The sequence below is a fragment of the Drosophila miranda genome, chromosome 3 (genome assembly GCF_003369915.1).
Source record: "Drosophila miranda strain MSH22 chromosome 3, D.miranda_PacBio2.1, whole genome shotgun sequence".
NCBI lineage: Eukaryota > Metazoa > Arthropoda > Insecta > Diptera > Drosophilidae > Drosophila > Drosophila miranda.
In genome coordinates, this window is record NC_046676.1 from 25,050,047 (window position 1) to 25,064,316 (window position 14,270).

The 14,270-nt window shown below is 49.2% G+C and overlaps 1 protein-coding gene across 2 annotated transcripts in view; it reads right to left on the reverse strand.

Moving 5' to 3' along the window:
• The window catches only part of LOC108160228 (ataxin-2 homolog), a 35,888-nt gene extending 24,676 nt beyond the window's left edge, over positions 1 to 11,212 (reverse strand). The window contains exons 1-3 of one of the 2 annotated variants that reach the window (XM_017294082.2): positions 10,677 to 11,212; positions 5,971 to 6,858; positions 2,180 to 3,984 (exon numbers count right to left, since the gene is read on the reverse strand). In XM_017294082.2, the coding sequence (XP_017149571.1) occupies positions 2,180 to 3,984; positions 5,971 to 6,774 (2,609 nt within the window). In that variant the 5' untranslated portion in view covers positions 6,775 to 6,858; positions 10,677 to 11,212. The remainder of the gene's footprint in view (positions 1 to 2,179; positions 3,985 to 5,970; positions 6,859 to 10,676) is intronic. The other variant, XM_017294081.2, reaches the window with a different exon arrangement.
• Between the last annotated feature and the right edge of the window lie 3,058 nt (positions 11,213 to 14,270).

Here is a 14,270-nt window from a genome sequence, read left to right on the forward strand (position 1 = left end):
CTCGTTCGGTTATTTAATGATTTAAAGATTATGCACGGTCCACCAGGTCCAGAGACCCTTTTACCCTGGAGCCAACACTCCTGGCCTCCGCTGGAGGGGACTGGAACTGGACTCTGCTCCTCTCTCTCTGCCTCTATCCCTGCTTTTTTCGGTGGCTGCCACAAGCTGCAAAAACTTTCGCTTTTTTTACACCTTTCTGGGGCCAAAAGAGTGGCGGGTGCGGTGAGGAGGGTAAGGGAGTTGTGTAATGTTAATTTTGGGACGAATGCTGAGAAGGTGTTAAAATTGCAGATAATGCCTGCGGTTTGTTGTTGCTTTTTTGTTGGATCGGATCTCTCTCTCAAGTCCTCATCCACATCATCTGATTGAAGCGGGTATGGGGGAGGATGGACTGCTGTTTACACTCGAATGGAAAGGAATCTCTATTAAGCGACCCAATTAGTGAGCGGTGCAGTGGAAGCCCAAGCCCCCTTTCACTAAAGGGAGCAGCCACTCGATGGAGGTATTGCCACATGGTTTTCCCGCTCTTTCATCATATCCTGCTGAACATCTAAGCAGCCAAGCAGCGGATATGTCTCTTAGATCCATGTGGCACGTTTTCTTATGAAGAAAGATTGACCTGAGGGGTAATATCTACCATCAATAAAATTGACAGTAAATGTTTGACAGAATATGAAATGGGGAATCGGAGAAACTCCAAACTATGCTAATCGAGGGCAGAGTACTTGCCCCACACTTCCATACCCCCACCTACCACCCACTCGGAGACAAAGGCAGCTTAAGAGAGAGACAGATGGTGCGGTGTTGTCTCTGACACAGTTTTGCAATTGTTCAATGGGCAAACACAATTAAAATTGTGAGACACGACTTGCTCTTGACGCTGCTGCTGCTGCTGCTATCGTTGTCGTTGTTGTTGTTGGAGCCACAGAAATGTCAAATGTTCATAGCGATTCTCGCCGAGTCGTTGAGTGAGAGCGGGGAGGGGAGGGGAGGGGAGGTGCAGAGATTTGCCCATATAATGAGACGTTTAGGCGAGCCATTAGACAGATAGCGCGCGCATCCGTCAGATACAGCTACAGCTACAGCTACATCTACATCTATAGCAACAGCTACAGTGACATAGGGAGGGGGGAAAGAAAGAAAAAACGAGCTGCAGATACGAACGAGAAGTACACGCGGGGCATCGATTATTCGGTTCGAGTTCGGTTCAGAGGAAAAACTGGTTCTTCTGGCAGTTCCCAGTGTCCACGTCCCCCCCCCCCCCCCCCCCCCCTCGCACTATGGCGATAACTATTTCAACCGATAAATGCGTGGGAAACCGCAACCAAGGCAATCCGCTAGCTGGTTCGCCTTTTCGTAGGCGCCTTCCTATGGATAAAGTATCTGTATCTGAGGCTCCAATGGCCCCCCCTAAAAAGAGCCGTCTGCTTCTAGATTTACTTCTAGATCTGCAATTACAGATAAACCAGAACTCATTATAATAAAAATGAGTTATTAAAACCCCAAAAAACGTTTCGCCGAAATCTAGCCCTCCGCCAGAGAGTAATGGGGCTTCAACCACCGACCATCAACCTCCTGGGGTTTCGGGTTGAACTTTAGATTAAAGAATACTCCTCTCGCCTTCCCTTACCTTGTGCTCTTTTCTCTTGTTAATTTCTTGGAAGCTGTCAACGATGAGAATTAATTTTTACACCAAAAACATAGTCTGTCTTCCTGGTCGGAGAGGAGTAGGAGAGGAAGTGGCATGTGGAACACGAGGAGGAGGAGTATGAGGAGCATCAAATCATGCAAGAAATTTGTTACTGACATACAAATTACCATCATTATAGTGTCTGAGGAATACAATCCCCCATACCCCATAGCGAGACGAATACGAAACACGAAACAGGAAGACACAACATACATACATACAGCGGGGCAAAAGGCAATGTGTGGTAATAGAAAATGTCGAAATAGAAGAGAAGGAGCGAAACCCGAGACGGGGACCATGCCACGACAAAGGAGGCATGAATAGAGGAGAAGAAGACGGGGCCAGAGAATAGACAGACGGATGAATGGATGGATGGCTGCTGGGTGATCGATGGTGCCTAAGGTGGAGGTAGCACCGGGAAGAGTTGGGAGTTCGGACCTGGGAGCTGGAAGAGATTCACGAAAGAGGGGAAAAAGAGAAGAGACTCACCTGCGCATGATGGGCAGCGGTAGCGTGAAGCGTCCGTCGCTCATGAGAGGTGGACCCGCTGGACCCGGTCCGGGGAGGGGCACCGTGGATATCACGGATGTCAGCATTGCAGGTGGCACGGATGGTGGCAGCGGCGGCGGCGGTGGCGGTGCCGGTTGCTGTGCGGGGGGCTGCTGCTGCGAGGGGGGAGGCACCACTGTGATGGGCACGGGCACGGGCAGGGCGCTGTAGGGCGGTGGGTAGTGCGGGTGTAGGATGTCCGGGAGGAGGGCACGCGCCAGGCCCATGGCCGCGGGATGTGGGTGGTGCAGATGCGGGGGCGGGTGCAGCTGCGGAGGGGGTGCTGGCGGCGGTGCTTGGTGGCGTCTCGGGTGATGCGGGGGAAACTGCTGTTGCTGTTGCTGCTGCTGTCGCCTTTCGCGTCTCTCCCGACGTCGCTGCTCCCGTGTGCGCATCTGCTGCTGCTGTTGCTGCTGCTGCTGGGAAGAGGAGGGGGATGCAGTGAGGTCATCTGTTTGGCATTCGGTGGAGGTGAAGGTGCGTGGCGGGGTGGTGGCAACGGTAGTGGCATTCACATTGATTATATTGACACTGTTATCATTCACGTGATGGTTGCTGCTGATGCTGCTGGCAGCTGCCGCTTGTGGAGTTGCAACCTGCTGCTTATCCACACTGGGACTCGTATTATTATTTAGCAGATTTTGGACACTTGTTGCACTAAACACTTTTGCAGCTGCTGCTGTTGCCGCTGCTGCTGGCACACTATTATTTATCTCCACCACACAAACACCGTTATTGTTGTTGACAATGCTCGACGTGGGCGACGACGACGCGACCGAGACGCCACTGCTGCTAGTACCGTTATTATTACTATTATTATTATTATTATTATTGTTGTTGCTGTTGTTTACTTGAATCGTGAGACTCGGCTGACGCTGGCAGGACTTTGCAGTCGCAGTCGCCGTTGACGCTGCCAGCACAGCAATGTTGCTAACGCCCTGCTCTGCAGGACTTTCACTGTGGTTATTGTTGCTGCTGACTGCATTAAGAAACACACTGCTGCTACTGCCTGCATTCGTATTTGGATTCGCATTCGCTGTTGCTGCTGCAGTTGGCGGCACTGCCACTGCATTGGCTGGCACATTCAAACGCATCTCGATGTTGGCGTTATCAATATCCGACTGGCGTCCCGTTCCCCGCTCAAATCTACTTTCACTCGCGCGAAATTCGGCGTACAGACGCTCGAGTTCTGCCAAACATTTGTTGGGCCGCAGCACGCTGCCGTCGCTGCTGTTTTTATACGAACAGTTGCTTGTGCCGCTGCTACTGCTGCCGGTTGTTGTGAACGCGTTGAAATGTGTCGAGCGAGTGATCGTTGGGTTGATCGTTGGGCGCTCTTGGCTGTGGCTGTCGCGCTCGCGCTCGTGCTCTCGCTCTCGCTCTCCCTCTCCGGCTGCGATGGCACAGGAAACAGGTTGAGTGACCTGGCGGTCTGCTCTCCAGCTGGTTTCCTCTATTCCCGTTGTTGCTTTTGCCATTTCGTGCTCATCGCCAGCTTTGCCTCTTCTCTGTTCATTGATAATGCAATTGGCTTCGCTGCTGCCACAGTCGCTATCTTTGTTGTTGTTGCTGTTGCTGTTGCTGTTGTCGATGCTGCTGCTGCTTGTCTTTTCTCGGCTTTGTTGTGATCTTGCATTCGTTGCTGGACTTTGTTTTTGTCTCTGCCTCATTTCCGTTGCATTTGTCGTTTCAGTGTCTCGTTTGTTGCTGCTTTGCTTTATGTCTGGCGTGAATGAAGCGCAGTTCTAGAAAGAGAGAAAGAGGGAGAGTCAACGTGAAGTCATTAGAGAGAGGTTATATCGAAAAAACGGGAAGGCGAGAGAGCGGTACCCACATTTAACTGCTCAGCTTACGTTACAAACTTTGGTGAGGAGACATCGGGACTGCCGTACCTTATATTTGATATGCCTTGATTTAAGTTTTAAATTGTAATTAATGCTAATTGCTGAGGGATTAACCCCGCAACCAGGGAGAGTTCTCTCACTTTACCAAAGGCTGGACTGAAACCAGTAAAAAGGTGACTCCCCCTCCTGGTGTGGGGCAGGAGCTGTGGCATGGACTGTGGAAGTCGCATAAATGTGCGCTTAATTGAATTAATTAAGCCAACGCATAAACATAAAACCCGTCACAAGTAATTGTTGTTTCTGTTGCGGGTGCTGTTGGTGATATCCCTGGCTGGTTCTCTGCTGATAAAGCTGTTGCTATGCTCCCTCCCCACGCGCCGTATAATCATACAGACGATAGCATCATCCCCCATCCGCGAGACCCTAAATCCGAACCTGACTCCGGGACTCCGACGCTGACGCCCTCACTCATTCACGGTATTGGGATGTGGGTTATGGGCCATGCGGATGGATATGACGAGTATGTATATTGTGGATGTGGGATCTAATTATGTTACGCTGTGTTACTTGAATTAATTTCGTCACAGAAATATAATAGGATTTACTGTTAGCCCTAGCCCCCTCCCCCACTCTCTCACTCTCCGATTGTTCTAATGGAGAATGGAGTCGCTGCTGCTGCTCAGTGGACTGCATTACGATTGCGATTGTGCGGCGCCTCACACACTGCAATCACAGAAGCAAAAAGAGTGGGGGAGAGAGAGAGCAGACCCGACTGCACAGCCGAAAACCGAAAGTCATCCACACCTAACGGTGCTTGTGAGCTTCGTTGATTCTTGCTAGAGATGAGCGAGGGCCTAGCTTGGAGTCCCGTCATAGCACGAGGATCACTAAATATAGGCACGAATATACATAAAACACCGTGTAGCCCTATTAAATGAAAGTGTGTGCACGTAACGCACGAATCTGAGTTCTACCGAGCACGTCCCATGCCCATCTTTAGTTCTTTCGCCTAAATCTCTCGTCATGAGTCAGTCGTCAGAGACACATACGCAGAAATAAGGTTGGGGAGAAAAAGTGTGGGGAGCGACCCATATAATATGCGGATGGGGAGCGTTATGGAGTAGAGCTCTGCTTAGCCCTTTTGTTCCTGCCTTTTTAGCTCTGCGATCCGTGGCGAAGAACAGATTGCACAAATCGGATCGGATCGGCTTGGATCGGGAATAATTATATCGCTTGATTGAATACCTGAATGATGAATGGTCCCCCCTTTGACACTGTTCAAACTTCTGTGTTTATTGTTCAGTAATGCATATTATGCGCTTTCAGGAGTGTCCCCGCATCTGTTCCACGGGTCTACTTCCACTGTCTTTGTTCTTTGTTTTTGTAATTTTTGTGCGGTCATTTTCCGTTTCGCTGATGCAACATAAACAAATTATGGATTATACACAGAAAAACAGACCACATGCAAAGGATAGGAGTGGGGGCAGTGGTTGCTATATCTATACTCTATATTACAGTATGAATATAAAAGTGGAAACAAAGGGGAAGTATGGCCCCGTCCCGACTCCGAATTCGGTACTGATAGGCAACATATGGTGCTTATCTGCTGGCGGAGGAGGGATGCTAGCGGCACTTAAGTGCCTAAGTGAAGCATTAGCCCTTATCGGGTCTTCTGGGTTACGAGGGGGGATGTGGTACATGGAGGGGAAGCTGTCAATGGGCCCGAAAAGGCGACAGTTCGACTTTGCGTTCCCATTCGACTTAGGCGGCGCCAACAAAATGTCTGTTGAACCCTTGACATCAAATTTGATGGCGCCCCATTAAACAGCTAAAAGCGTAAGTACTCTTTATAGATGAGGCGACAATTTTATGGGACCCCGGACTCACCTGCGATATGTAGTCGTCCGTAAAGGAACGCACTAGACGCTCAGCGGGAACATTTGCCGTTAGTGGAGCTGCTGCTTTTATTGGCGATCGTTGCGATCTATCACATGGTTCGGTCTCCGGCTGGGATCCGCTCCTGGGACGAGCCACGCTCGACATGGCCAGGAGGGAGGTCGAGGTAGAGCCCTTGGCCGAGTAGAGCGACTCGTAGGAGGGCGGCTCCTGGATTGCCGTTGCCGCCGAGGAACACCATTGGGTCAGAGTGTGGGCTGGGCTGCCGTAGTAGGAGGGGTATGAGTATCGGTTCCGTCTTCCCCCTCCACCTCCGCTAGCGCCAGTCCCCTCTGCGGTGGCCTCCTGCCCGGCTTTGGCCAGATCGAAGCCTGCGATGGCCGCATCGAATGCGCTTAAACTAAAATTTGGAAAGGAAGGCACGGGGGGTAGCGGCAGTGCCAGTGGCAGTGGTAATAGCAGGGGCACTGACTCCACTGCTGGTGGGTGGCGATGCGCGTAGATGGAATGGAGGTGGAAGGAGTGGGCTTGTGGGTGGATACAAGGCTGGTTCAGCGCTGAAGCCTCGTAGCTGCTGTGCGATTTGTGGAGCTTTCGGTTGAGGCGCTCGTCATCGTCCTCCTCCTCCTCCTCCTCCTCCTCGCCCTCCGAGGAGCTGGGCATGGGCGTGCGCTCGTATGGGGTCCAAAGCATGGAGGATAGGGCCTCCTCCACATCCGGCGGCATCCGTTGGCGGACTGCTCCCGATCCTGCTCCAGCCCCGTGGCTGGGCGTGTTGTGCTCAGACAAGGACATGCTTGCCGCTCCCTCATCGCTCAGCGTCGGCGGGGATCAGAGGAGTACTCGATTCGGAGTCGGACTTGGAGCGAGGCCAGCATTCTGAAAGAAAAAGCAAGAGGAACGAATAAAATAAATCCAAATGTAAATGCCAAATGGAAAATGGAAAACTTTTAACTAAGCAAATGGCTGACAAATTAAACGCTTACAATGCCCCAATTCCTCGGTTGGAAAAGTTTTCAGGCCTCCTCTCCATGCACCCATCCATCCATGGACCCCTCCCATTCCACATCCAATTTAATAAATTGCGATTAAAGCATTTAAAATTGAAGAAAAAGGTTCTCGGTTCTGGATATCCTCTTCGAGGATAGCTGTGGTCCCACTAAGTTAATATACCCGCTGGCAGAGGAAAACCCGAGAAAAGCCCAAAACTGAAAAACCCCAAAACGAAATAAGCCAGCAGACATGAAAAACAAGCTTCCGTTTTGTGGAAAATATATGCAGAAAAGTTTGCGATGCAAAGTTTCTCTGGTAGCATCTACCCCCCGCCACCCAGCCGCCTTCTTCTTCCTCTCTATGCCCCAAGGAGGCAAGGAAAACTTTGCCGCACTCACACCACTCCTGGCGTGGAGTGGAGTGGAGAGTGGAAAGTAGGCTGTGAGCCAAGTTTAAACTGGCATCGAGTGGTGGGAAAATGGCTTAACGGCTGTCGGACTAAGCGGGAGACATTGAAACGGAAATGGCTGGCCATGGACGTCACTCGATGCCAGCCGGAGCGGGAGTGCAGGGGAATGCACTGGCCGGCGCCCAGCCCACCACCTACCGAGCGAGCAGCCGCAACCATAAGAGTGTGGGGATTGGGGCAAGTTTAAGCCGCATGAACAGGACTGAGGACTGGGGCTCCGAAGTTTTATGTGTTGCATATCCTGAGGCGCTTGGCTGTTCTAATTTTTTCGCTCGCCCGCTGGCCCTTCCCCGGTGACAACTTCTTTCTCTTCTTGTGCTACTTCCTCTCCATCTTTTTGGGAGCTTTGTGTGGTTGTGGGCTTCCACCATTGAATTGCTTTCTTTCTTTCTTCATTCTTGTTGTCTATTTCATTCTCTTCTGGTCGTACCCAATGCCCGTCCAGAACGTGGAGCATACACTATTCTGGACTCTGCTTGCAGCAGGCAGAAGGAGTTACAGCACTGTGGCTGTACTGGGGAACTCCTTTTTTATGCCTTATTTATCTAGTAATTATCTACCAATCTATAATATTTCGCTGCGACTCATTTTGAGAGGTTTCTTTCTCGACTAAGATTCTCTATCTTTTTCGTGTTTTGTGTTATGCTTAAATAAAGATTTGTGTTAGTGTGCTTCATTCATTCATTGTTGTTGGGGTGCAATTTCCTCGGCTATGTGTGTCCTTGTTTGTGGCAAGTTTATGTGCATTTCTGGCCTTCATTGTTGTCATTCTCTTTGGTCGCCATTTCATTGTTGTGTCGAAGAGGGAGGCAGGAGGCAGCGGAAGCAGAGGAAACACCCATTCACTCACACAATGGCATGCCTCGTCGAGTGGCAAGCGCACAAATTAATACGTATGTGCAACAATTGAGGGAGAGAGAGAGAGTGTGTGCGATTGGCAGAGTGTGTGTAATATGCATGTTACCTACTTTTGTGAGCTTTTAATTAACAACAGGCTTTCCACAGAGGGAAAAGCGAAAGAAAAGCCTTGAATCTTAAAAGGCCTTTGTGCGGCAGGCCTTTGTTGGCATTTGCAATACGTGGCATTCCAGTGTCCCTGCTGGAAGCTCTTTAAAGATTCATTTTCTTGAGAGTTGCACACACATATAGTATAGTGTGACCCGATTCCGCTGGATTTGCAGCAGCTGTGAAGCGAAAATCATTCGGAAATCAGATATTTCTACAATTCTTAAAGTTGCTCAAAGAAATATCTCAGCGAAAAACACACCCAGGCACCATTCCCAAAGCCATACAAATATTTATCCAAAGTTCTGGCACTGCGATAAAGAAAACTCTGAAGAAGAGACTCCCAGCCCACCGCCCCTGCGCAAATGTCACGCAAATGAGCAAAATTGTTTGCAGCTCTTTGCTGCAAAGCATTCATTGAAATTATTTACATAAATATTCACAGAGTGAGCCTTCTTTTGCATACTCGTATTTTGTATTCTTCATTTTTATATTTCCTATTTTGTTTTTTTTTTATTTATATTTTTATTTTTATTTGACTAGACGTGCGTCAGTCAATCAGAGCCCAGAATGGCAGGCGAAAACTTTTTTTTGTCAGCCCCCCCGCTTGGGAATTCGCCAGAAAAAAACTTGGATTGGAGGAGAAGTGGAGGAAGTAGAGGCAAACGAGGCATGGCCATCGACAGCAGCAGCAGTGGAGAGGAGGCAAATTGCTGCCAGTATGTTTGTAATGCAAACAAACTTTATCTAATTAAAGGAACACGTGTTACACTTCGGGAGTGGAAACAGAGACTGCTCTACTCTTCCTCTGCTGTCGCCCCCTATCTCGTCTTTCGTCTAGGCAGTGTCTTCGTCATGAGCATCCTCCGAACCATCATCATCATCATCATCGTCTTGGGGATCGACATGGACAGCTTCATCTGGGCGTATGCCTTTACTGGCAGCTGCTTTACATTGATGACGACGCACTCGAAACGCTTTTGATGTCTCACTTTGCATTTGCCGATTCGGCATATCTTCGCATGCGACTCTGTCAATGAATGTCTGTGTGTGTGTCTGGTTGTGTCTCTCTCTATGCTTGTGCGTGTACGTTCGCTTCCGCTTCCTGTGTGTGAGCCGAGACTCTGCCGAGACCCCCTTAGGCCTTTCATGGATGACTGGGTTTCGTCTCTAGTCCTGGGACTGGGAACGGGGGACACTCTGCCTGTCGAGTGCCTTTTGAGTTGTTTGTCAATATGTAGACCATTATTCAATCAATATATTGACACACATTTCATTTCCTCTTGGCAAACGCGCCACCCAACACCCACCCGAACCACCCCCGTCTCACGCCAATAATCCGGCCAAGTGCTAATCGCAAACAAAGTAGTTTTTGCTTGAGTTCCATTTCAATTTCTTTTGACGTTTACTTCGTCCCTTCGTTTTGGCCCATTTTTATGGCTCGTGGCTGTTTGGTTTTTTGCTTCTCCCTCGTCTCCGTCTTCGATTCGATTCGATTGATTCCCTTAGCCAGTTCTACGTACTTTTGACACACTTCCAAGGCTCTGCTCTGCTGCTCCGTCAAGGATGCCCCTTGGGACACACATTTCCGCTTAACTATTGTACTGGGAATGAGGGCCCCGAACCCGGCACTCGTCACCACGACTATGCTCCCCTTAAATTGAATTTGGAAGCCAGAGTCCTCTTCTGTTTGCACACGACTCGGGACAGGACGGGAACCGATTCCCAGGCATTTTGCTACCCAGTTTCCCATTTTTTAATTTAATTCTGCGCCTTTTGCTGGGGCACTTAAAAAGTTTCCCTTCTTGCAGCCGAAAAGTAGGCAACGTTGCGACGATCTCTTAAGCCATTCCAAAGATTCCTTTCTTTTCGTTTCGTTTTGGTTGGATTTTGAGTAGAAAGAAAGATGGTGGAACAGAGTAGGGATTACCACTACAACAACAGTAGTTAGGGGATTTGTTATGTCAAGCCAAGAGTAGTGTTGGGAATTGACTCCTGAGGCACAGCCGCCGTCTAATCCTCATTGAATCGCTTGCCCCTTCCCCCAGAAGAAAAATATTGATTCTGCGTTTGATTCTGCGACTGCAACATTCAATTTAACTTTTCAGCCGGCTACTATGCGGGGCCCTTCTTCAATTAACCAACTTTAAAGCACGCCACAAACTTGGCCAAAGGGACCGCGGCCAGTCGGAAAGAGTTGAGTGGCCCCCGGTACTGGGGTACTACTCACCTTGCCGTAGACGTCCACTGGCAGCAGTCCACTCCTCTCCACTCCACAGCAGTCCAGTGAGGGAGCCTTTAAAGCTGCTGCCTTTGATTGCAGCGATCTCTTAAAAGTTTTGGTACCAAGGATCTGACCAAGTTTTTCCTTCTTCTTAATTATGCTAAAAGCAGCAAAAGCAACCACTCTTCACAGCGGGAGGAATGAATATTTACACCTGCCCCACGGCTAGATGCAAATGTGGCGCCAATGTCAAAGCCATCAAGTAAGGCAAGTGCGGCAGGGGGCAGGTACGAGTAGGCACGCAATTTGAAACACAACAAACGGGAATTGCGGCTGGTCCTGCTCCTGGCCTTCGCAGGAGAGTTTCAGTTTGAATTTGCGGCTGCAATTGCTATTGCTGTTGCGTTTTCACTTTTCACATTCCACAGACACGTGCACTGCTTTTCGGCTTCTCAATTGTCTCTGGCGGAAAAGTCTCGCATCTTTCGTGGTCACATGCTCGACATGTGGCCGGGATTCGCGGGCTTTGGTTCTGTCTACTCCGGCGGACAACACGAACTGATGGCCGCCGGATGGAACAAAGGCTTTTCAATGCGAACTTGACTTTTGTGGAAGAACCGAAACCCAACACGGACGCGCTCTCCGACTGCGAATCTCTCTCTGGTGAGTCTGCGCAGGGGGCATCCTCGATTCTCAGAAGCACGTGCTTCCAGGCATTTCCCTCCTTCCTCGCTCTCTCTCTCTCGATCTCTCTCTATCGCCCGGTCTCTCGGGGAGGGAGAAATGTTTGTTTACATTTGCCAAAACAACAAGGAGTTGGAAATAGAGCAGGCCCCGGAGCTTGAGCCAGAGCCAGAGGATTGGATGTTGGTCGTTGCCTACTTTTGGGGCAGCAATGAAATATGACTGCTGCAATTGCATTCGTCTCTTGGACAGAAAGCGCCCGAAGGCCCTTTCTGTGACTGCTGGAAGTCGAGCAACAAGCTGCTCCATCTGCTCCATCTCTATCTCTTAAATACGAATGCGGAAGGCATCGATTCCCTATGATTATGGCATTAGCTTTGAGTGTTCTTTCGATTCGCACTGATTCCATATGGATAATGCAGTTTAGCAAACTATGGCATTATTTTTAATGGATCTCTCCCTCGCCCGGTGACCGGCTGGCCCTCACGCTTGAGGCTTGAGGATGGAGGCTTGAGGCAGGACTCTGCTGGATCGGAAAACTTTTTTAATTATCATTAATGAACACGAAGTGCACAACGGCAGCGAACAATCATTGGCCAAGTTCTGCACTGCAATTATTTTAATGTTCAATGAGGTTGCAGCAGTGGCAGTAGCATTGGAGGGGCAGCAGGAGTGGCAGCAGCAGGGGCTGGAACAGTCATCGCCAATGATTTATTGCCTGGGACCTACTCTGAAGTTTCCGTTTGGCTTTCGCTCAGGGCTTTTCTGGTCAAGACCAAGCCCATTCATTGGATGTACGGAGTATCTGTGGCTGTGTGGCAGCTTGTATGTGTGCGTGTGTTAGAGTGTGTGAAAGTTGCCGGGCTTTGGCAATTAGATAGCAGACAGGAAGGCAGCATGGGGCATGCGGTATACGATAGTCCATGAAACAGCGTTTATGTTTAATGCGTTATAATGGCCGTTGTAAGTGTACATAAGTTGATATAAAAGTTTTATGGCCGGGGCGTGAGTAGCCTCTGTGATACCCCCCCCCCCCCCTCCCCCCCTCCTCGATGAAAGGCGCCGCCAGATGGACAGAGAAGCAGGAGAGCGGAACAACCTTGAACAGCAAACGAATCCAAGAGTTATGCCGAAAGTTATCAAAAACGAAATTTGGATTTAATTCATCTCTCGACACCCGAAATAAAGCATAATTTATGGATTGGCAGCGAAAATTGAATTAGGATCGAGCATTTATTATATATTTATTGTGTGTTTTTAGTGGGTTTTCCATTTCCATGATAAAAAGAATGTGACATTTTTTAGGGTTCTCTCCAGATAGATATGGTATGGTCCGGGGCCTTTTATTGAATTTACTTTCATATTGCCAGCCATAAATTATGTATAAATGTATGTACAACAATTTTTCATAATTTATGCCCGCTTCAAAACAATTCGTTCCCTGTCGCCCATAAAACCCATCGCAGGGAAATAATTTCAATGGAGAAACCTAAACACGCCTGAATACCTCCCCGAGCAAGGACGCACATGCACACGGACACGCAAACGGAGGGGGAGGCGAAGGTGGAGGCGGATACATGTGTTTGGACAGATATCCGTATCTATAACTGCCTCACAACTGCAGCTCGCTTGCCGCAGAAAGCCCGATAAAGGAATAAACAAGAAGTTCCTGCTAGCCGCTAGCAAGCCGAAGGCCGTACGCCGTACGCCGTACGCCCTCCCCGTACGATGGAGTCCATTCCTGCTGCCACTGCTGGGGGTATTACAGAACCATTTCCATTTCGCCTCTACAACCCAGCCGACCCCTGACCCAAACCCCATTTATGACATATGCGCAGGTCGTGAGAAGCACAGTGGGATGGATGCGTGCAGCAGCCATACGAATCAGCAGCGATTTAAGCGCTTTTCGCTTCAAGGCAGGTTTTTCCTTTTGATGCCAGTGCGTGGCAAATGGCTGTATCTGAATCGGTATCCACGGATCCAGGCATCTACGTATCCACACCTACCACCTGGCTAGGGCCACTCTCCTACCCTTTATGACAAACCGTGGCCAATACGAGACGGAAAGGGAAGAAGCGCTAGAACTGTAAAATATATTTAGGGATGGCGCTGGGGATGGGGCAGAGAAAGAAGAGTGAAAGGAAAGAATTTCAATAAAACATAAAATTGCTGACTTCGATTCGTTTGCCATTTAGGTTTCGTTTTCCCTTTTTACACTTGCTACTCGGGCAGAGACCCACAGAGGAGAGGGAATGCCGGACTCGTGGTAGAGAATGCAACAGGCAGACGGAAGCATGTGATTCCGGTGGCCCCAGTTCGTAGCTCTCATAACTTTGGCCATTATCCACCTTTCCTTTTGGACGTGTTATGTGATGACTTCATAGAGGGTATCCTTCACCTAGACGGTATCTTATGGTCGTATCCCTGTGGTTTTTTTTTTGCCATGGCCATCTGTGGCATTGTGTGGACGCGTGAGTGCTTTTTTTTTCTAGAGTAAAAGGGTGGCGTGGAGGGTGGCAGAGTGCCAACCTGCGCTCGCCCCTTTATATATTTTATTAGGTTTTATTTGATTTACACTTGTTTCGTGCTGAAAGCATTCGCATTGCCCTCCCCCTGCCCGTTTAGATGGTGGCTACAGGCTGTAGGAGTCACAATGGAGAGAGTCGATTTCCCGAATGTAAAACGTTGGAATTTACTAAATGATCCACTTTATTCGAGAGTGGGTACGAAATAAACAGAAAGGCGAGAGAGAGTGGAGGATCGTCAATGTACAACAACAGCTAACTTCGTTCTTCTTTCTCTCTCATCAAAACATGGCGTCAAAGAGCTCTTAGGAGTGCTGAGCGTAATATAAGACCCGAGTAGACTGAGTAGAGCTTTCGAGTGTGGCTTTTGCCGAAGCTATAGCTTCGATCA